At 33.8% G+C, this 25,184-nt stretch overlaps 1 protein-coding gene and 1 long non-coding RNA gene across 2 annotated transcripts in view; one reads left to right on the plus strand and one right to left on the minus strand.

The window, feature by feature from the left end:
* The window catches only part of LOC106668297 (glycine receptor subunit beta-type 4-like), a 484,524-nt gene extending 479,596 nt beyond the window's left edge, over positions 1–4,928 (plus strand). The window contains exon 10 of the mRNA XM_024225359.1: positions 4,288–4,928. Within this exon, the coding sequence (XP_024081127.1) occupies positions 4,288–4,422 (135 nt within the window). The 3' untranslated portion in view covers positions 4,423–4,928. The remainder of the gene's footprint in view (positions 1–4,287) is intronic.
* A 6,202-nt stretch (positions 4,929–11,130) lies between these two features.
* On the minus strand, positions 11,131–17,155 carry LOC106668302. Its single transcript, XR_001340736.1, has 2 exons — positions 16,621–17,155; positions 11,131–11,258 (listed from the first exon to the last, which is right to left on the minus strand). It is a non-coding gene; the product is annotated as an uncharacterized LOC106668302 (long non-coding RNA).
* Between the last annotated feature and the right edge of the window lie 8,029 nt (positions 17,156–25,184).

Consider the following 25,184-nt stretch of genomic DNA (forward strand, 5'->3'; position numbering starts at 1 on the left):
ACGACATTTGAAAAATGGAAAAAAGGAAGGAAAATTCAAAAGGTTGGGTTGAGATGGGAAATTAGTGCCCGTGTGAATCGAAGTCACGCTAGCTCAAGTGGTAGAGTAGCGGCGTATCAAATCAAAAGTCATGGGTTCGAATCCCGCTCGTGACACTGACTTTTTTATCTCAAGTTAAAAAACCCTTAATTAATTGAATACTATTAAGAAAGAGAAAATAGAGAAAAAATATATATACTCTATGTCAAAATGTGTATACAAATTTATATGTTAACGTCTCATTATAGATATTACTTCTTTTTGATAACACACAGAAATGTGTGGTGATTAGTGACCGTTAATTGATATTTATTTAGAAATCGTGAGATGCGGTCTGGTGTGATGTAGGTTTCAAAAAACATTTCCTTTATCGTGCCAACGTTTCGATCTTTATTGAGATCATCTTCAGGGCCTGGGATTTACAACCAATGTTTACATTTAACAATTACATTTAGGATGTGGAAAAGTGAATTTATACAATGCAAAATATATTTTTTATATTCAATCAAAGTATTTCTACTCACTCAAAGTGTTTGTCTTCTGTGTAATTGTGCCATTCTTGCGTGTCGTCTTGAGAGTGCCGGTGAGATTTTGTTTTATGTTTATACACGTTGGATTTTGAAGGGGTGGAGAAGGATGTCGGTATAGAAAAGACATTTTTGTATAAGGCGTCGGCTTCTTTGAGGTGAAAAGAGCCGACGAAGGGAAAAAATGTGTTGGTAATGGTTCGGCCAGATTATCCTTTCAGGATTATATAGAAAGGGATAAATAGGAAAAGGAAAGCTAAATTATTGGGAAATTACACTATGTGAAAAATATTTGATGTGTGGAATGTAATGTAATGATATATGTATGTTTTAATATTGAATTTGATTAATGATATTGGCGTAGTTGCGACTGAGTTTACATGTATCTGTTCTGTAATTGATGCTGTGTTTATCTCTGTTGATAAAAACCATTTCTAAGAAATTACATTTATGTTTGTTTTGTTCTGTATGTAATATTTTTGGATTTTTGAAGTCGAAATTGTGTTGGTGTTCAAAATGGTGAGTAGCGAGTGCTGTAAGATTTTGCTTGGGTTTTTTGCCATCATAGATATGTTGCTTTACTCTCTTGTCCAGATATTGGGATGTAAGACCGATGTAAGTTGCCGGACAGTTTAAACAGTTGATCTTGTAGATTACGTCAGATTTATTTGTTATTGGTGTGGGATCTTTAACTTTGGAAAAAAGTGGTTGGATTGTTTTATAATTTTTGAAAGCTATTTTGAAATTATCGGACGAGAGAAATGTGTTTAATTTATGTGATAGGCCTTGGATAAATGGCATGGAATGTATGCGGGTTTGTTTGTATTCGATAGACTTAATGTGGTATTATTTAGTGTTGAGTTGTAGTTGTTGATTATGTGTTGGGGTAGCGATTGTAATGGACGATATGTTTGTATATTTTTATGTACTTGTGGTGAAATGATTCATGGATTAGGGTAACAATTCTGTGAAGTAGCCCGTGTTTATTATTGTATGAAGAGGATGGTGAGTTTTAAAGTTGAGGTAGCGATCTGTGTTTCTTGGTTTTTGATACCAATCTGTGATTAATGTGCCATCTGGTTGTTTTATTACGAGAGTATCTAAAAAGGTATTTTTTTGTTGTTTTCGATTTCATGTGTAAATTGTAGGCGTGGGTGAAAGCTATTAGATGTATCTAATGTAGTTTGAATTTGATCTGTGGGAAGTGCTGTCAATATATCATCAACGTATTTAGTGAGGAAGGGTAATGTGAAAGGAAGTTGTGGCATGACTGTATTTAATAGATGTGTCATGATTATGTCTGCCAGTATCGGGGCTAGGTTGCTACCCATGGCTATACCAAATAGTTGTTTGTAAAATTGATTGTCGTGTGTAAAGTATCCGTTAACACAGCAATGTCGGATCAATGTTACGAACGTGTTCTTTGATAGAGTTGTGTGTGGTGTTATGTTGAGCCATTTATCTTTAATAATGTTCAGTGTGGTGTCTATTGGAATGTTAGTAAACAATGATGAAACATCTAGGGATATGAGAGAGTAGTGTGAGGGGATGTGGATATTATTAATTTTGTTAATGAAATGAAATGAATCATTTACATTATATGTGTTATCTGTGAAACACAGAAAAGGTATTAGGCTTTTTTTAAACAAAATATTCCAAACAGAAAACTAGTTGAAACAAACGTTTGTCTAACTAGTGGACGGCCAAGACTTTTTTGTAGATTCTGCACTATAAAATATTGGACACGTATACGCCAATTTTTATGGTTTGTGCCTAGTTTCGCAAAAAAAATCAAAATTGAAATTTTCCTTTTTTTAACATTTTTATTTTGCCTTTCTACATGCTTAAATTTTTCTTCATCGCCATAGGGCATCACTTGGCTATCAGCGTCTCAGTCGACGGGGATGGCAGTGGACTGAGCTGACAGTCCAACGCGTTGCGATTTGTAGAAAGGGATTGATGGAATTTTTTGTATTAGCGTTTTCCTACTTCTGGAACAATGAACATATTAAGATCACGGTGTAAGGTGATGTTTTCACACATACTAAGGAGGGTTAACAATTTTTCTTAAGACTTTTGATTGGACTGTTCGGATCCGTTGGGTGTTGGAATGCTTGCTTGACCCCTTAAGTCCACTTAGTTTGAGAACCCTGGTATATCTTTTGTAATTCAGTGAAAGTTTTGATCATCTGTCGAGTAATGGTAACAACTGTTTATAAGGTCTGTTTTGTTCGTTTTGTTTTAGTCTTGTGTGCAGATTCCAAGTAAATAGTGTTACAGCTTCCTTACTGTGGCTGCACGTACGTTGGCGGTAGCTCGTAGAAGTGAGAGACAAGTGATGGTCGGTGAAGAGGTGAAAGTTTATTTACAGGTGTTATGTTGAGCGCCACGGTATTTTTGGAGAAGGATAAATATCGAAACCAGGGAAAAAAAGGAAAAGAAGAGTAGAACAATAGAAAGAAAGGGAAAAGGAAGGACAGATACGGTTTCCGTGTCAGGCCCCAGACGACCGATGTAGCGATTCTGGTTCTCTTCTTTCTGACGGCGCTTCCACCCAAGGTTATGATGGGAGCTAAATGATGAAGTTCTTCCTGCTTCTATCCGAGTTAATTCGTTAACACAAGCAAGATATCTTAAGATATTTAGCTTACTTTGGGTTTAAAACGACGATTTAAAAAAAAATGAATACTAATCACAACTATTCTATTTTCAAGCTCATAGACAAATTCTTTTAAATTAAAAGCTAACAAAAGGCCGAAACTTATAGCTAATGTCTCTAGTCCGGAATTATCAGGCCTGATAAGAAATTGGAAATGAACCAACTCACGGGATCACTCTTCACTTGCTGAGATCAGCCCCTTCTCTTCGTAGGAACTCTCCGATCAGCACAACTAGGATAACAAGCCACACAAACACATACACCTTTTTTTTAAATATTTTCTTTCCTCGCGGAGACTTCTTCTTCCTCGGAACGTCTATATCGAACTGACTCTCCTTGCTTTTTTTTCTTTTTTTTTCAATGTCGGACCCAGTGCTGTCCCGATCAGGATCTTGCAGGCCGCGAATTGCTTCCTGCTTCTCTTCTCGGTTCGTCCCGCCACTATTTAAGCTTTATTAATTTTTTTCCCGAGAAGAAGGAAAAGAAAATGTAATAATAGTTGTCCAGGAGAAGTCCTAGGTAACGTGTTCGACAGTGACATCCCATTAAAGGAAACGAAGCGCGAATTCATTTTCGTTACATTTATTTTAATTGTCTACTTGTTGAACAGAACGTCGAAGCACGGCAAATGGATTTGAAGGTTGTCCTATTAAGCCAATTAAGACTAACGGAGTACGGTCAACTTATTGAAATTGATGTTCGAACATGACAGTTGTAGTATTTCATAGTATAATTTTGTTCATAAACAAATGTTGCCATGTTGAGCTCGGTGAGAACACGCTTGGGGTGCATTCTCATAACCAGAACTGCATATGCATGGAACGTCATTTCCCTGGAGGGATTATCCGGTTAGCCAAAGTGGGTTATCTCCGTGAATCCTGTGGGCCCGGGTTATGCAAAACCTGCTAGGGTAAATCCCGTTAAGAGAGAGTTAAATCACAAAGGAATTACCGAAGCAGTGATCAATTAGCAATGTCCTAGTTTTATAAAAGACGAGAACGAGCGGAAAGACAGCCAAAGGATCTAGTGAGGAGAACTAAAGCAATTAATTTTTTGTTCCAGGCGAGAGGTGATCCGGGGAAAAACCTCAACTCCAACATGCTAATGGCGAGGAAAATCGACGAATATTCCAGACTTCTATTTCCGTTCGCCTTCGCAGTTTTCAACTGCATCTACTGGTGGTACTACCTTCTCTAAATGGATTATAGACGACAGATTTTATTAATACTTCAAGTTTGGTCGAGACGAAATTGTACGAGCTTGGTTCTTCTTTTCACGCTCGAATAGAGGGCAAATGTGATGTTAACATATTAAAATATTAGCCTCCTTTTCAAGAGACGCGTTTAACGCACCAAATTGCCACCGTTCCACATATTTTATGGACGATTTTGCTTTATTATCCTGGGTCGTTTACCAACGCCATGCCCATTCCAGGGGGAGTTCAAGCCGTTTCCAAACATTCGCCAACTTTTCCCCCTCTAATGGAGTCAACGACGACCCGAAAGATTCTTCATTTTGTCTTCTTAACCCGATGTGATTTCTAATGATTAAATAAAATTAAGCGGGAATAGTAATACTAAGGAATGTAAAAAGAGATTAAATTTAAACTAACGAAAACATTTATCTATCGATATTTAAAGTTTATGAAAATGTTTTTATTGCATCCTAATAAAAATAGTTTATGCATATTATAAAATGTATGTACTTACCATTGCTATAAATATTATCAAACTATGGATATTTAAAATAATTGTATTATTTTTTTTTAAATTCACATTTCTGTAATTATAATTGATAAATGTTTTTAAAGTTAAAACAGTTTGCTCAAAATTTTACTGTTTTGTTACCATAAAATTTCATCGAAATATTTTGACTTTATTTAGAAATTCCAATTTGGTTTTGTTCATTTATTTTTCACTCGTTTATTTAGATTTTTTAATAATTAATCTTTTCATTCGTATTATTTCTGTGGTGTACAGTTATTGGTGATGAAAACTATGTGAATTATTGACAACTACGAACTTAAATATAAGCATGACCGTAACAAATTTTAATAAGATAAATACTTTACGGCCATAAAAATAAAAAAGTCCATAAATTGCAAAAAAACATTATAGCAAAATGGCCTTGATACATGAATATCATTTATTTCATGTAATTAAACATTTTCACGCCACTTTAACGGTTATAAAATATATATTTGGATGTATAATAATATAAGTATTCTTGACATAAATGTTAACTGGATTTATTAGATGTAGATGAAATATGTATTTACCTACCTTTTTTGCATGTTAATTACATAAGCAAAAAATGTTTATCATAGGAAATAAATGTTAAACGATTTTATTATGTTAAGAGTTTATTTATTATTAGGAGATGCGGGTCCAAAGTCATTTTGTTTAAACAAAAATATACTTTCGAATAAAAACTACATTTAGGCTGACTAGGGGTGGCTACGGACGTGATCATTGATTTTTATTAAATTTTTTTTTGGTGGTAGGTCAAAACCTATTAAACGGGTGTTCGAGCGTTCTTGCTGACGGATTCCAAAAATGAAAAAAAAATCGTACTCTTTCTGTTTTTGTTGTTCATGTATTTAAAAGTTATTATATATTAGTTTATTTATCTACATAAGATTTTTTTTAAATGTTTAATTAATTTTATAGTCTTAGTAAGAGAATCTTAATTTACTGAAATAGATAATTTGAAACTGACCGACGTAGAAATGTATGTTTTTTGTTTTTTGTTAGAAAAAAGTTTATAATAGTAATTTGCACCCTGAAACCCCCCCAAATTGAAATTTTTTGAAAAATATTCCAAAATGTTTTTGAAGGGGTCTGGCACCTGATCATGCTGTATAAACTACGATACCGCAATTCATTCCTTTACCTCGAATTGTATCCAGGCTACCTCCAACACCCAAAATCCAAGATCCAAAATCAACCTATCGAAGTTTGGTGCAAAAAATGAAGTACAAGATTTTTTTATTAAATGATGTACCCGCTACATGATTACGGGTTACAAATGCGTACACAGATTTAACAATAACAAATAATTGACATGTTTATAAATAACCAGCAACAACTGTAGTTTATAAAAATCTATAAGAAATAACGTTTTCAATCAGGTACAAAACATTATCACAATTTGTCAAAGTCAATCTACTTTAAGAATTTTAAGAACTCAGGATTCTTAGATAGATCTTCCAATTTTGGTGGCCGACGTTCTCCCCTTGTGACGACGTCCCTTAAAAATTGGGCAATCCAGGATGACATGTTCGTCGTCCTCAATTAAATTAAATCTCTTCAAGTAAGCCTTGAAGTCGATTTGGTTGGAAAGAACTTTTTAGTTTGAGATCCATTAATGGATATGACCCACATTTTTCCCCACTCTTCTTTCCGATTTATCGAAGTTGCGGGAACATGGTGGAATGTCGATTGAAAGCTTTCGTCTAATGCAGCATCTTTTATCTCTGCATCTGCATCTTCATTCCCTCGATAGCCAAGCGGGCTTTAATCCATATGAAATATCCCATATTCATTTGTCTCGTGTGGTTTCTTACGTTTTTTATTGTCTTTAGAAAAACTCCTTTATCCGTCCTTATTACTGCGTTGCCTGGAACGTCGCAGGATTTCAACCAGTTCAAAGCACAGTATATCGCTAGAATCTCAGCCTGGTTGTTTGAGCTGGTATGGGGGTACCAACATCTGATCCTACTTTTTCACCTTGGCGACTTCCATCTGTATAAAATTGAATTGGTGATGATGTTGTGGTCTCTTCAGTCAAGTTGATATATTTTTGAAGTACTGAATAAAGAAAAATATACTCAGTGTACATTTTTCTGCTGTCTTGCCCTCATCAACAACAATAAATATTTGTTGAATGGAAGTTGGTATCTCATCAGCAAGAATAAGATAACTTCCATTTAAGTCAAATATTTATGACTCTACCTAGACAGCAAACTGTCATGGAGTCCCTTCCAAAACAACAACTCTTCAGAAGACTTTTAGGATTTAGGACGAAGGCTTTTAGCAGCAAAATCGGACTCGTCAAAACTAAACTAACATTATAGAAAAATTTACTGAGGTATATTTGGACATACGGAGTGGAACTGTGGGGTTCTGCCTAGCCATCAAAGATCCAGCGAATTAAAGTCTCCCAATCAAAAGTCCTGAAACAAATCGTCAAAGCTCGTTACTGCGCCACTAACATCACTATCTACAATATCCACAACGACCTCAACATTGCTTTTGTCAACTGATCCGTTCCCGATTCTAAAAGTATCACCCCAACCTCTCGACCCATCCTAACACTAGTGCTCGAACCCTCTCTACACCTTTCCCATCCCGAGAAATCACCACATCACTTTAATAAACGATGGCCTCGAGACCTCCTTGCCCCTTAATTCCTCATACTGAGTGCCAGCATTGGCTGGTTTATCATGGTATTTGTCCTCCTGGTGCAGCGCTGGCATTAGTGTTAGTGTTGCGACCGTGCGGTAAAAAATTCTTAAATCACATTTGTAATATATACAAATATAGGGTATAAACAAAATAATTATTTTAAAAAAGTACCCGATTGATATAAAATAACTTAGAAACGCATGCAAAGACAGAAACCATAATTTAAGAAAAGGTCATTTAAATCAAATCTTTGGTAGTCTGCGAGGTGATGAACCCTCAATTTGATTCTTCTCGATCATTTTGGGTTGCCTTTCTGCTTTGCTGGGACTGATAAACGATGGACAGACACGCTGAAAACAGCGGAAATTTGAAACAGCCAACCCAGTTTAGGCAGACCTGAGCGAACGGTAACGACAAATTTACAGTTGTTTAAATTTTTTTTTAATTCTCGGCTCTTCTGCCCCATTGGCATAAACGCTAGGACACATATCTAATATTTTTCCACCCAACATCATCACGAAACGTTTCAGTAAAAGCCATCACATGTCCGTAGCTTCACTTGTAACTTCATGTTGTTTAGTTCGTTGGTTGTTGTACTAACTGTAAATAATTCAAACATAAATTTTTAATCATTTGCATTGCAATACAAATTGTGCAATTGCAAGTAGTAAAGGCCAAAATTGTTTAATGTAAGTAGATGTAATGTTGTATCAAATACTTTAAATGTCTCTTTTTATAGAGTTTTTTGTTAATTAGAAGAAAAAAATAGTTTTAACTTATTATATTTAATCAATATATGTTTTTAAATTTAAAAAAAATCTTTGTTCACATAAACAATGAATTTGAAAAATATGGAAACTCAAAGATATCCACATGACTAGTCATTCATCTAGGTAGACTTGCCAGAGAAAATTACCTTATTGTACATTTACATACGTTACATTATTCAAAACCACGCCAATATTATTATAAAATACCATCTATAATTATTATATCTCTCAAATTATAAATTTAAACAAAAATTATTAGGTTAAAAAGCATAAATATATCAAAGTAAATATAAATTTTATATTCTTTTAAAATTATATTCCATTTTTTATGCTGTATAATGTTCAGGTTAAAGCAATTGCACGATGCTGGTTAAACTAATAAAACTAATCTTAAATTAATGGTAATATATTTGACAAAAACATGCAACAGCTTTAATTTTAAACTAGTGATGTATATAAAATAGGTATATTGTATAAAAATTATATTTTGTTTAAAATGAAGATATATATATATATGTATAATTATATTCGTTGGTGTAATGTTTATTAAGAAAAAAACAGGTTTAAATGAAACTTTGTCCTAAGATGTTTGTGTCAGTGTGAGTAAACACCAGTTGAGGTAAAAATCTCAAAAAAATCTGATACATTTTTGCTTTGAGCTCGTATGTATTGAATATTAAATGAAACTATATCCTGTGTTATATATTTTCTAACCTATTTTCAAACAAAAACTTTCATTTTTTTAATGTGACATCTTGGAATTTATTTTGCTGTTGTTTTATCAGTATTGTTTTTGTTTTTTTTACGAGGGTTAGCAACAGCAGAGGTCATATCAACCCTCGAGGTGCCGGTGTTTTTGAAAAAAGCCCATTTGTAAGTATGTCGGGTTCGAGTGCAGGGCCGCTGGATTCGAACCCCGGGCTTTTACCTTACAGTGAAGGACGCCGCGTCAACGCCTAAACAGTTGCGGCCATCGACGCCCCTGAAAATATTCTAAAAATATTTATTGCCATTGGCTTTCTGTATAAAAATTTTAACGTAACATTTCTTGTGAAAGTAAGCAATTTTAGACAGCCTTTCTGACAAAAAAATTCTTCAATGTTACGAACTGAACTGTCTGAACTGTCAATGTTATTATTGACGATAACAAACGCTGAAAATACGTCAATGCATATGTATAGTAATTTTTTCATATGCTGGATAATTAATGAAAACATTCTACATCGTGGTCAATAATTGATATAAAATAGCATTACATAAGAAAAATTATTTAAAAATTGCCATTTCTGATTTTTTGGTGATATTTTTCCGTGTCTGGGAAGTGATGAACCCCGTTTTTCCAACAGTGTAGATGGACCAAACAACAAAACGAGTATAGACAACAAAATTATCGAAATCTACTAAATTTCAAATGATGTTTTGTTTAAATGAATTATCGTAGGATAAAATATCGGATAAAACTGAAACCGCGAATTACGCAAAAATGGTGAGCAGAGAAATATTGCATCAATTTTCCCCCTTCAAAACCAAAGTATCCACAGTTATAAAAGACATTACCATTTTTTTGACAATATCCATATTCCACCTTCATAAAAGTTCTAATTTCACCGGATAAATTTTTGCAATACAGTTTTTACCTATTTTTATCCGATTGAATAGTAGATTATCTATCAGATAACAGGGCGAAAACTAGAATTCCGCCAAATGTATAGGGTTAAGTATTTTTCCAATTGAATTTATTTTAGAGAAACTCTGACAATTCTTCAAACATTGACAGATTTGAAATTTATGGAAATCTTGCTTGGTTGGTTGTGTTAAATTTTTGATGATTTGTACAAGAAACTTCGCATCAGTATAAAAGAGGAATAATCGGGTAGTACGTAATGTTTGTTTAGCCGCCATTGTTTTTTCAGCATGGGTTATGATACTTATGATTCTTTACCTCACACACCTCCCAATGTGCAATTCCCTAGTTTGAATAATGCTGCTTTGCTTTAGTAATTATATAGTCAATAATTCATCTCATGATGAAATGGATAAATTGTATTCCTTACAAAATGATTAAAAACCCTCTTTTAATAATGAAAAAAGTAAGATTAAAAAAATTGAAAATAAATTTGTTTTACGAGGGTTCGCAACAGCAGAGGTTATATCAACCCTAGGGGTGCTGGTGTTTTTGAAAAAAAAACCATTTGTAAGTATGTCGGGTTCGAATGCGGGGCCGCTGGATTCGAACCCGGGACCTTTACCTTAAGTGATGAGCGCCGTGTCAACGCTTAAACCGTTACGGCCACCGACGCCCCTCATCAGTATTGTTCATAACAATTCGTGTTGTAGATCTCGTTCCACTATCAACTCAGAATTATATTCGAAACAAAAGGTTTCAGTATTCTAAAAAGATGTTCATATTTCTTAATTTTGTGAATTATCACGGATAATTTCTAAGACCAGATAAAAAAGGTATTGGAAAGCTGGACGAAGGACCTGAGTTTTTTTTTTTTTTCAAATTGATGTTATTCCTGATTTTTCATATATAGTAGTGAAGAGCGATATCAAATATATCGAAATGATTTTTTTTTAATCAGTATTTATGAAAAACGTCAAATTTGCAGTCAGTGACCAGATAATAAACTGAAATATTATTTTAATGTAAGACCTCCATTACTGACTCCACATCGCTTCTTCTGAATGTTTTTAGATATTCTATATTGTAAATAAAGCACCAATTATTGGAAAAAGTTATTTTTATTTATTTATTTACATCATAGGACGGCTCATTTAGCTTTTGCTCATATTATTGTTGAATGTCGAAAAGCTCGGGAGTAGAAACGGCAGCTCGGTAAAATCCTCGTCGAAACTGCAAACAAATATTTATTCAAACTTATACATTAGTTTTAACTAAAATTCAATCTGAATCCGGCATAGGGTTAAAGAACTGATGGCGCAATGCCGAAACTCGTTTGAAAAATCCAAACGCGCAAGTGACAGACCAAATATGTCACCCTGTGCCAGTTCAGCATGAGCTCAACGACTCGCAGATGAACGATGATCATCTTCAGGGCTCAAAGTGTTTGTTTTCTGTGTAATTGTACCATTCTTGCATGTATTGATTTTATCAGGGTTCAAGGCTTTACAAATCTGAACAATTTAAAATATAAATAAATTGGATTGATACATCAACCTATCAGACCACAAAATGTACAATTCTCTTATCAAGTGCAAGGTAATCAAGTGTAATACTTTCTTTCCATTTTCTGTCGAATTGTATATGTCGTGTTGAGAGAGGTCTGCCACTCTCAACATGACACGCAAGAAGAGAATCACTTTGAGCCCTGAAGATGATCTCAATAAAGATCGAAACGTTGGCCCGATTAAGAAAATCTTTTTCTGAAACCTACATCACACCAGACCGCATCTCACGATTTCTGAATAATTATCGTTCAACGGTCACTAATCACCACACATGGTAAAAAAAATTATTTACATAATAAAATTGTCTTGAATATTATTTTATATTCAATCGATTAAATCCATTTTCAAACAAATATACAATTAAATTTTATTATTTTTTTAATCTAAAGTCTAGGTTGTGATGAAAAAGCAAGCGTCACGAGCGGGATTAGAACCCATGACATTCGGTTGGAGTGGATCTAGTCACGATAGCTCAGATGATTAGAGCAGCTGACGACCATAGGTTAAAATATAATTATTTTAATTAATACGGTCAATTATGACCTAAAAATGCAATTTTGAGTCAATAAACATTATTTGCTATTAACAGAATCTAAATTCAATCACCCTAACAAACTTACTAAAAAAATAATTCCCGTACCTGGTTGATGGTCTCGGATTTCGGTCCCGCATTGAATGCGTTAATGACCATAAAAGACTTCTATCATCTTCATCGTCCAAATCACAAAACACACAAACAAACAAAAATAGCACACGATAAATCAAATTCAACCCCTTCCTGGTGATTCGTCCTATGAACGAAAGGGAGAGTTTGTCTAAAATTTCCCCTTTTTTAACTTGTTTTGAACCGTTGCATTGTTTCTGCAGCATGCACATCAAAAGCCGTAAAGACTATATATTTATTGCATATAAATCGAGAAATAAAATTGTTTATAAAAAATTAGATCCTATCGATCACATGGCTTTAAGAATTAGTGTAGGATCGTTTAAATCCAGTCCAATCGATAATCTAATAGTGGGAAAAGGATTAAAAAAAATAGTGGGAACAGGATAAACGAGCCTTCAATGAGGAGACAAATTCAAACTGTATCCTTTTTCACCAAAATTAAATCAAACCCCAGCACACCCTGGGGAAAACCCTACATAAACTTGAAATCCAATCTCATCTCATAAAGTTTTATCAAAGACATCTAAAACATAAAATTCCCTTCATCTATAGAACACAAAACTACATTTCATCAAAAAGAATTAATGCAAAATTTTAAACAATAGTCCTACTTTAAAACACCTCACGCGGTTACTATCTAATATTATTTTTAATTCAAATATATTACACGATATTTGAAAAATGGCAAAAAGAAGGGAAAATTAAAAAAAATGGTGAGGTTGAGATGAGAAGTTGGTGTCCGAGTGGATCGAAGTCACGACAACACAAGTAGTAGCGTAGCGGCGTATCAAGCCGAAGCTCGTGGGTTCGAATCCCGCTCATAACACTGACTTTTTTATCCCAACCAATACCTTATTTAAATATTAATTAACTGAAAAGGATTTTTGGTCAATCGGACCACGAAACCTAATCGAGTATTTTTAATTTCACTTTAACGGAATCGAACAACTTATACGAACTAAAACAAAGATATCTTGAAATAGTATATAAAAATAAAAATTCTTTAATCATTCATACAGATGTATCCAAAATATCTGAGAAATTAGGTGTGGCTACATCATTGATAAACAACAGTGTAGTTTACGGCTATCCTCACTTTATAGTACGTACAGAGCCGATCTAATGGCTATCAATGGAGCGTTAAATGAGGACGTGTCAGATCATAACACGATCATCATTTCCAGCAAATTCTACAGTGCCCCGCAATCGATTAAAGTTGTCTTTGGTACGGAAAATATTGGCTATAATTTTTGGACTATTTGAAAAAGGGATCTGCGTTTCCTTCTGCTGATTCATAGTCAGGTTGGAATAAAAAACAAGCTGGCGGATATAGGCCCTAAACATGCAGGATTAAGAACTGCCCATAAGCGCAGAAGAGTTTAAGATTAAAGAGGATAGAATCCATCCTTGGAAGACGGAAGAGAAGAGATGGAGTGGTCATCTGCAGACTCCCAATTGGCCTTACACGATTGACACATGAGTTCCGTATGTCTTTGTCCATGTGGCGATCGCCTAATCGATGGAGCATTATCAATTTCAACTATAGTGAAGTTGTTTAACTGTATAGCAGGCGTGTCCTTCCCTGGACTTCGTTTCGACATGATTTTCACGCCGATTGGTAAAAAGCAAGTAATAAATTTATTACACCATTATAACATAAAATAGCAAATAAGAATAAAAGTAGGAAAAGAGGAAGATAAAATTTACTTATAAAGACGAAGTTTATTACGAAACTTGTTTAAATTAAAAAGAAGAAACGTTTTCTGGGAAAAATAGTACAAATATAAAATAAAATTCTGAACAATTTACGAAAATTATGAAATAATAAAAAGGATAAGTTATAGTATTAACTAAATTATAATTCTTAAATTATTATTTTGTTGAGGAACTAAAATTTAACTTATATTGCGCCCGCGCGGAATTACAGTTTAGACTTGAGCTGTGGGCGTTAAAACAATTTGGCCTAGCTTGAGGAGGGCATTAAAACAATTTAGCCATCTGTCTTCGGTTCATGAGTAGTCATGTCGCCACCAATTTGAACACGGTAGTACGAACTTAACAGGCTTTAAGTAGTTCTGTTTTGCTTCCAAGCCGGAGAAATACTGGGAAATAAAAAGAGAGAAATACGAAAGTATGGAACAAAGCCGATGGCAAATATCAAGCATAAAATGTTTCTTGTAAGATTAAAAAATTGAAAGTTGAAAACTTCTACAAAGCGTATTAAAAATATTTTTACCATCAGTTCGTTTAGTAAATACTGTAAACTCATAAAAAAATATATATTTTCAGTTGTTTTTATGCGTAAAAAATAATAAATAGAAAAAATGCAATTTTCTGCAGTAAACCGGTAATTTAATGCAATAACGTCAAAGCGAGCAATTTCGTGCAAAATAAGAATAGTGTCAAAAGAGCATTTATTCCGTGGTTCGAATTTCTGTCTTGGATTCATTGCAATCGGAGTGAACTGTAAAAATACATAATTGCATGGAAATCCGGTCTTTAGTATCCACCACCGAAGCTTAGGTTTTAGGGGCTGTCAACAGTTAAGATCATTTCATCCCAGAACGTTTAAACCTAGGCACACTCTTACCCTTTTCGTAAATGCATTCAGTCAAGTAGGCCACTTTATTGCCTGTCTTCCCTTCGTCCGAGGACTCAGATTTTATTACCGAATGCCCAGGGTTGCAGATGCTAACCCGGGAGTTTGGTGTCTTCCAGTGTTCAGCCCCGCCCCCCGAGAGGTAGATAGGTTAGTACCTCCGGCTCCGGTTGGCTGGCGCCCCTCCAGCTGAGACGTAAGTTTACCTTCAAACCACGACCACCATGAATCCAACCTCAATTGGGGGCTACTTGGAATTACCCCCTCCCGTGGTTCAGCAATTTCTTTTAAGGTGGGACTGTTCGCCCGCCCGGGGACTTCAACCCTACCGTTCTCACCCTTTACCGAGAAGTGAAGGTTCAGGAACCAAGGAAGCCTCCGCCAAAGCAGAGGGAGAAGGGTAGGACTTTTAAGGAAGGGAAAGGAAGGATTGGGAAGGTATGGGAAGTTTGCCTCCATATTCGGTTACTCCTATACGCCAGAGCCGATGGTAGGTCTTGTCTAGGGCCAAAGGGAAGTTGCTCTGTGTGAGAACTCAAGTAGGGCTTGGTAATATTCGATATTCGTCCATTACACTTTGCACATACTACGTAACTAATCGAACTGAGAAACCATGGGTATTCGCCATCACCTTCTAACACTACACATTCACTCAAATAAGTACATTCACTCTCAATAGGACGCAACAATGGGAAACAGAAAATAAATTAAATATCTATACAGTACTATACGTACAGAATAAACCAGGCAAGTTTTCTTCAAAACTTGGAACAGAGGACCCTAAGACTTACTGCGGTGTTCAAGCACAATTCTCATATCGGACGCCATTCCTGCACGCTCTATATATGGAGCAAAGGAATAATATCCTTCAATTAACATATCGGACAAATAGTCCCCACATGCCGAAGACAAACGACTGTGTCAACGTATCTCCGGTCTATTTTTAATCGGGTGGGTATGATCCCTCTTCTTCAATTCAGATCGTCTGAGACCCACCTATTGACCGCGCTCATAACGTGAGAGCTTCTTTGCCGACTCGGGCCAACGACCATGCTGTTCCTTTGGTCATCGTTTTTATTGCATTTCTAGCATCAGAGGTTAGGTCGAGAGGTTAGACGTTCCGACCTCCTGGTCCGCCTTTTTGTCACCCTCCAGACCTGTGTGTCCCGGACCACCATTTACTGAGACGCTCCAGTAAATGGAATCTCTTCAACAAAAGCACGATGAGAGGGTCCACGGAGGACCTGTCATTGACAGCACTAACCGTATGTAAACACATGAAGTGGACGCACCCTTGCCGTTTTTAGAGCCATCCATGAAGACGAGGCCGGATATACAGAATGTGTGTATAAAAAATAAAATTGGTTTGATGTTATTCGTTACCGTTTTTATTTATTTCTATTCTTTTGTTGCTTCGAAGTAAAATACAAACACTTTTAGTTGTGCAATAAAATTATAAATGTAAATATAATTATCTCTAAGTTTGGTACGTCTTGTGACGGATTCATCCATTAATGTTCCTCACTGAAGTTTCCAATGCATTTAATTTATTGACATCCATTTAAACAAATAATTTTATTTATGTTCAATTTTGACCTGATTTGAAATAACTGTTCTGTTTTAGACGTCTTTGACTTCTAGAAATGGCAGACTAACAAATTTTTAATTGGTAAATTTAAAAAAATATGTTTATTAATAACCATATGTATTAGTAGATAACAAACTATTTCCTAAAAGTAAAAACAAGCTTTAAACTATTACCCTTCAGTTGAACTTCCGGCGGCAGGGGAAAACAAGCCCAGAAAAGCGATGACAATAAGGATTGCTATGACCAAGAATCCCAATACGAAAAGTAACACAAGAACGGCCTTCCTCGGCGAGCATTTGCACATCTTGGTACATGGATAAAGTAATTAAATAACAAAACCATATGGAAAATGGGGCTGGTCAAAACGGATCAGGCCTCGTATAAAGTAACAAAGGGTAATGAAGAAAAAAAATTGGTAAATTTCGATTTTCAAGAAAGCGTGAACGAAAGAACGGAAATGTGACAGGACTGACAACGGTGAAGACAGTACACAATGGTTCAGATATATTGGTCAACGTTGGGACGCGACGTCCTGGAAAGAGGCCCATTTGGCAACGATTTCTTATTTGAGGAAAACATTGAACAAACTGGCAGGGAAGATCGCATAACGCCCAAAGAGGAAACTGATGAGTCCCCACCGAACAAATCGGGAAACTGTTAAAAGAACAAAGACAGCTGGAAAAAATTTATCTCAAACAAAATACAATATCATATGACCAAGTAGGAAAATTCAATTAAGTTGAATATGTTTGTAACAAAATATGAATTTAAATTTAATAAATCAACACCGACGATACATCAACCCTAAACATCAATACAAGGAACATTCGCTTCCAACTTCAATGTCTGTTTATACAGCAGAACTAATTGCGATAGATAGCGCTCTCGATTACATACGAAAATTAGGTGATACTAAATTTTGTGTCCTCACAGACTGTCGAAGCATTGTAGAAAGGATAAATAACATTACCCCAGAATATAAATGCAGAAACTATATTTTTGCCCAAATCTGTAGGAAAATGCTTGAGACAAAAATCATGGGGAAAAGGGTGGCATTGTGTTGGGGGAAAGGACATGCAGCCTTATGGCAAAATGAAACGGTGGACGCACTTGCAAAGGAGGCTGCAACATCAGGCCCAACCCTTGACATTAAAAATCCTAAAGATGACGGCAAAAACTTTTTGGAAAAGTTTAGTAGAAATCGGTGGCAAGAAAAATACAACGAATCAAATGTAGGCAATTATTACAGGTCACTGTTCCATGAGCTCAAGAAAAAATCATGGTTTTCGGAAGGCGATAGCCCAGAAGGAATGTCAAAGGAGTTCTATTCTACTANCCCTCTTTTAATAATGAAAAAAGTAAGATTAAAAAAATTGAAAATATATTTGTTTTACGAGGGTTTGCAACAGCAGAGGTTATAATCAACCCTCGAGGTGCCGGTGTTTTTGAAAAAAAGCCCATTTGTAAGTATGTCGAATGCAGCCCCTCTAGATTCGAACCCGTGACCTTTACCTTACAGTGAAGGGCGCCGTGTCAACGCCTAAACAGTTGCGGCCACCGACGCCCCTGAAAATATTCCAGAAATATTGATTGAAATTGGCTTTCTATATAAAAATTTTAACGTAACATTCCTTGTTAAAGAAAGCAATTTTAGACAGCCTTTTTGACAAAAAAAATCTTCAATGTATATCATGACGATAATAAACGCTGAAAATACATGAATGCATAGTAATTCTTTCAAATGCTGGATAATTAATGAAAACAATTCTGCATCGTGGTCATTAATTGATATAAAATAGCATTACATAAGAAAAATTATTTAAAAATTCCCATTTCTGATTTTTTTGTGATATTTTTCCGTGTCTGGGAAGTGATGAACCCCGTTGATCCAACAGTGTAGTTGGACCAAAAAACATAGCGAGTATAGACAACGAAAAGATCGAAATCTACTAAATTTCAAATGGTGTTTTGTTTGAATGAATTATCGTAGGATAAAATAAATATATGTTGGTTGATAAAATAAATATATGTAATAAATATCGGATAAAACTGAAACCGCGAATTACGCAAAAATGGTGAGTAAAGAAATCATCAATAATATAAAAGACGTATTACCATTTTTTAGGCAATGTCCATATTCCACCTATAACAAATACAGCGTGACGCTGGCCCGAAGAGAGAGGGAGGGAGCGAAGAAACAAGGAGAGAGGAAAAGACGAGGAGAGTTATGACCGGTACCGGCGTGAAGAGTTTTTTTTTTTTTTTTTTTTTTTTGAAAAGAAGATTATTTACTCTTCTTCAGACATCCTTTTGTTCCAGGATCATACAAAGAGGACTACGTTTCACACATAAGAGTCTAATATCGAAAATAGTGTTTCCTCGACTTCGAAATCATTTTTTTTCTCTACAAGATCAGCGAGGGAAGATTATCCTTCAACTTTAATTTGTCATTTTTCCCAAATTTAATTAACCTAAGATATTCAGAAACGATAATTCCATAATACATATACATAATATTTTGTGTGCACACATTAATTACCTTTCTTTTGTATTTTGTTTGTTGTTTTTGTTTTGTTAAAAAAAAAAGAATTCAGAGAATCTTTGTCATTATTATTGAGTTCATTATACAATTTCTCAAGTAGAATGAAGTATTTTTTTGATATTAAAATATATAACTCCAAGTAGTCATAGTTTATCTATTTCTAAGTTATCCATTTCCCTTAATATTGGGTTGTCCGGAAAATAATGCAGGATTTTGGTATTAAACAAAAAAAAAGAAACTAGTTACTTTAAAGCAATGTTCTTTAATCAAAATAATTTCCCATACTCTCAATACATTTCTCCCAACGTGTTGGTAACTTATTAATTCCGNTAAATTACATTATATTAAAAATTATACACCTTCATAAAAGTTCTTATTTTACCGGATAAGTTTTTGAAATACAGTTTTTACCTATTTTTATCCAATTCAATAGTAGATTATCTATCAGATAACAGGGCGAAAACTAGAATTCCGCCAAATGTATAGGGTTAAGTATTTCTCCAATCTAATTTATTTTAAAGAAACTCTGACAATTCTTCAAACATTGATAGATTTGAAATTTATGGAGATATTGATTGGTTGTGTTAAATTTTTGATGATTTGTACAAGAAACTTCGCATCAGTATAAAAGAGGAATAATCGGGTAGTACGTAATGTTTGTTTAGCCGCCATTGTTTTTTCAGAATGGGTTATGATACTTATGATTCTTTACCTTACACACCTCACAATGTGTAATTCCCTAGTATGAATAAAGTGCAACGAGTTGTTAGACTTCTAGGGTGTTTTTTATGAAAAAATTAAAATACAATTTTAACAATTACAATAATAATTGTAATTTTTTTTACTAATACTATTATTTTAATAAAAGGAAAAATTTAAAACTAAAAGGCACTGTAAGGGAAACAGAATTTATTCAATCCAATTATTTCTTTTTTAAAATTATATTTTACACTCTTTTTTCTTTTAAATTGAATCTTCAAACTTAAATTTTTACAAAAAAATAAAATCGATTCTTCTTGAAACAATATAAAAAAAACTTAAAATATATTTAAGAAGTATTTAAACTATTGTTAAAAATAAATGAATTCATATTTACGTATGCGCAATCCGCAAGGAATAAAATTAAGGAAATATGGAATAGGAAAAAACTCACAAGATGAATGCCGTTTTCCTGATGTTTTCTCATAAGATGATTCTTCACAAGCCAAGTTGAAGCAGCTACGTTCGAGGTGGTTTGTTCGCAGTCTCCCAATGGAAAAGAATCCTGTCCTCCGCCTATCAGCCTTTCTGCCCTCTTGTCTCCCACGAGTTCCAAAGTCCATCGCCTCCTTCACGTTCATATCAATTTGTTTGTTGCAGAGTAATGTATCACTTTCCTTTTATACCCTGTCAAAATTTATTTTTAAAAAGAAGGGGTATTCTCGATGTCTGTAAGATGTTAACTCGTGTTAACTCGAATAGACAAATGTCCAGTAAGATCGTGAACGCCCCCTTCTTTTATGTTATGTTAAACATTAATTTTTCTGCAATGCGTAGCGACTGTTAGAACCAAAAATAAAGTTATAACAGTCCTTGAAGGCTTGTTGTTTGTTTTGTATTAAATTCTAAGATGCCAGAAGTTAGTAAAAAAGTAAAATTAATCAACTCTTTCATTCAAAATGATATCTATGCACTCGAAAAGTACTAACAAAAGATACGCATCAATTCATGCCGATATACACATGTAAACAGCTGTTAAATTCATGACTGCCATATTGGTTACCTACGCCCTAACGGTAGCAATGTGACTACATTTTCGACCTAACATTTAACATTTTCCCTGGCCTGTTAGATGTTAACTTGCCGATTCTTACAAGTCTACGTCATCATGTTTCTCTTTCTAACAAGACCTAACAGAGTTAATGGAGTTAACATAAAAATCGTGAACATCCCTAGAATCTACTTTTCAACTGTTACCGAGAAGGATACCTACAATCTGCTGTTCATATGTCAAAAATCCCAACCAAAGAAAATAAAATAAATAGTTAATTCTTTTTAAATCATTTTGATTTGGCTTATTGAGCTGTTATAAATAAAGTAGAGTTTTTTCCTCTAATCCTTTTAAAGCATGAAAAATAGTTGCTCATCACTAAGCCAGAGCTTTTATATCGGCTATAAAGGCTAATATCGGCCAATGTTTTGGCCGAGATGGCAACGATTTTTGCCGTTTGGCCAATGAAATATGAACCCTCGCCTTGTTATGAGCGCATTGCTATTCACTCATCCATGTAAACGCTCCATTTAAATCTGCCTTTTTACCCGTCCACTGACGAAATTAACTACTACACTGAATATTTTATGAGAATGATCTAAAACCATAAAACCCACCCGTATGTGATAGCAAGGCGCGATCAGGAACAGTGACGCTGATTCCGCCCGAAATCTTTTCGTTTTTGCAACCTTCTTGTGAAGAGGAAGCGATCAGCGAACAAGCAATCCGAGACACGTGAGAAATATAAAAGACGGCCGCTAATTTTTTGCGAGTACTCTCAAAGGCGTGTCCACCAGCGAGTACAGCCCTCGAGAGTAAATTATTCTCAAGAGAACGGACACATTAATTCCTACAATTTAAAAACTCTTAATACGTGCATAAGGGGAAACAAAAATATTGCAGGTTGATTGGTTTGTCAGAAAAATAATGCAGGTTTACGGTTATAAAATATAAACAATTAAATAAATGATTTAAAACATTTTATTAATTAAAACACATCGGGGAGTGACATCGTTTGGGGTGAAAGTCCAACACTATAAAAAAAATTCTTGTATTCATTAAAAAAATTATCCTAGGTTAAATTTTTAGCGAAATAATTTTAAAAAGAAATTTCATCATTTCATTCGAAGCCAACAGACTCATTAATGTCAATGGTAAACATAATTACATAAAGCAGAACTTTTTGCAATATAAAAATTTATATATTATTTTTATAAACCACGTCTTACGCTCTCCCTCACTCTCTCTCTCTCTCTCTCTCTCTCTCTCTCTCTCTCACTCACTCTCACTCTCTCTCTCTCTTTCTCTCTCTCTCACTCTCACTCTCTCTCTCTCCCTCTCTCTCTCTCTTTCTCTTTCTCTCTCTCTCTCTCTCTCTCTCTCTCTCTCTCTCACTGGCTTTTTTATAACTTTCTTCCTATTTTGATTCTTTTGTTTATATCTTATGTACTAATTATAACTTGACAATTATTCAAAAGATGCTAAAACATCAAGATAGTTTAAGATTATATTAATAAAATAAAAACTTTCACCTTTAAAACTACTTTTACAGGCTACTTTTCCTCATAAATACTCACACTTTAAAGCTTATTTTTATTTACTTAATCAACATATTTTTATGTAATTGTTTTCTAATATTATTTATATAAACCACGTCTCTACCTTCACTAACTCTCTCACTCTCTCTCACTCACTCTGTCTCTTTCTCTCTTTTTTTTCTTTCTCTCAAACACTTTTTCTTTTTTTCTTTTATTAAAAAGTTTTGTACATGTTATTAAACAAATTATGCGTAAATACAGGAAATAAAAAATAAGGCCTAATCGTTTTTTATTTTCTTTCTCACCGTAATTTTTCCTTACAGATAATTGTTATTGTTATTTGTTAGGCATATTTTTAAAGGTGAAAGTTGTGATTTTAATAATATAATTATTCAGAAATCGTGAGATGCGGTCTGATGTGAAATTACAAGAAAGTTGCTTAAAATCACTTCAGTTTCATGAACAGTCATTAGATTGAACGGAAACTAATATTACAACTATTTGTAAAACAAAAGTCTTTGTTTGTACTATCAATACAAGTCTCAGATCGCCTTCAAAAATACATTGTGAATGAAAAAAGAAAACGATTAGGCCCTATGGTTTATGTTCACTTTTTACTGTAAATTTGTTTTATAATATGTACTAAGCTTGTTAATAAAAGAAAAACTAAAAAAGAAAGTGTAGGAGAGAGAGTGGGTGAGAGAGAGAGAGAGAGAGTGAGAGAGAGAGAGAGAGCTTGATAAAGAGAAAAAAGAAAATGATCATAATCGTGATCACGGCGCTTCGCGATGCTAAACCTTCACAACCGATCCGTCAAGCGGGGTTACATTCCATTCGAACTGGTTGGTAAAGAAAATTTTTTCACGGATCTTACTTTCCTGTGAGTATATAAGACACTGTAACAGCAGAGCCTATTTCAAACTGAAATATAAACTAATACTATTAGTGTAGAAGCTTTTAATTTGGACAATTTTATGGCATAATAGAAAAGTACAAAAGTACAATGAAAAAGTGTGTTCAAAGTCGAAAGTACAAGAAAAGTTGTTTAAAATGATTTCAGTTTCATGAACAGTTTCTAAAAATGCAAATATTTTTATTTACCTATCAGCATATTTTTATGTAATAGTTTTTTAATATTCTTTATAAAATATCGTAAAATATGTTTTTATTTAAATATTTACCATAAAAATGATAAATGTGATCTTTTAATGTATATTTATGTAAAACATACTTTTAAGCTATTTTCTTACTTAAAATATTGTTTAATAATTAAGTAATATTTCCTTTGTTTTCTTAGTTTTACTTTTATATTGTTATATTGCATATATTATATGTTTCTATATTTAAACATTTGTAAATGGCATTAATTCCGTAAAATATATTGTTATTATTAATATTATTATTATTAATTTTTAAAAGCGTTTTAACGGCTTATTATTATTTACGCTAAAGCGCCGTTCCGATGAGAGGCTGGTTTTAAATTTCCCTCAATTTTGAAGTCCGCAAAACGTAAATTACGACTCTACTAAATATTATCTTAATACATTCTGTAAGAAAATTATTTTAAATTAGTAATTAATTTGTATGTTCAATATTATTTAGGCACATCTTTAAATAAGAGGTAAATGAACATCTATTATCTTATTTACGCATTTATTTCAAGGTTTAATTTTGCATTACTTTTATTGAAAACTTCTCAAACCAATCTAGTTTTCTCACTTTGTTGAAACTGTGTAACTCTTTTCTATTTAAATTGAAACTGTGTTTTGTTTCATTTAGATGGTCTTTAAATTCAAAAAATTTGTTCGATTTAGGCAAGTGTTGTTTATATCACGTTTTAATTTCTTAAAAGGAATTAGTGCTAAATTTTTCATTAAAACGTAATGAGTGAAAACTTAGTAAAAGAAAAATAGGACAATACAGTGTTAATGATTATAAACACAAAAAATTAATAACATACTAAATAATTAAAACTCAGTGCAACTCAGGTTTGGGTTTTTGTAGTCTAGTTTTTCCAACATTTCAGTTGTAAGATATTATATATTCTTTATTTATTTAAGTCGAGAGGTAAAGTATTAGTATTGGTACTCTTTTTTATAATTTCTAAATATTTATATACATTTATATGGACAGTAAATAAATAAATTTGCTTGTTATGTAAGATTGTTTTAATTTCTCTCTTTCTCCTATATTTAATATTGCAATCTTTATATTTACATTTGTAACCCCCGCGTTTTGATAAATTTTCAACCTTGTCTTTAAGTTTTGAGAGGATGGTGCTAGGCAAACATACACCTCTAAAACCTACTCTAAAACCTTCTAGTTTAAGAATTTTACCTATTTTTTATGATAATGACCAATGTATGGCAAGCAACGAAAACCTAACGATTCATTTTTGGTGAGATGGCTTAGATTATTGCTTCATTTAAAGTTAATTTGTTTATACATTTTACTAGCTACCTATTTCTTAATATTCTTTTATCTATTTTTATGTAATACGTGTGCCCTACGGTGCCCTCTTCTTTTTGCGGAAAGTGTGCCCCTTTTCTCTTTGGGTTTCCTATTAATGGTCCTACCTGTGTCAGTTTAGACTCCAGTATGTACAATGACATTCTAAACCATTGTTCAATTTCAAAAACACTTAAAAAGTTCAAATTGATGGGCGAGCTGTAGGCTTTTCTAAGTTTCGTATCATTTTGTCAAGCCACAATCAGTAATTTGTTCGTCGTCACAACGGAAAAGTAAATCCTCTAGCATGGTGAAGAAATGCAGGAGCAAAAGTAATCTAACCTCTAGAATTTTGCACTAATATTTTGATAATACAGGCGTTCTGGGATTTGTGTTGATTACAAACAAAAGCCTGTGCTTTACAAATAGTTGTTTTATTAGTGACTGTTGTTAGAACAC

This window comes from Cimex lectularius, unplaced genomic scaffold (assembly GCF_000648675.2).
Source record: "Cimex lectularius strain Harlan isolate CLEC.00 unplaced genomic scaffold, Clec_2.1 scaffold11, whole genome shotgun sequence".
Lineage (NCBI taxonomy): Eukaryota > Metazoa > Arthropoda > Insecta > Hemiptera > Cimicidae > Cimex > Cimex lectularius.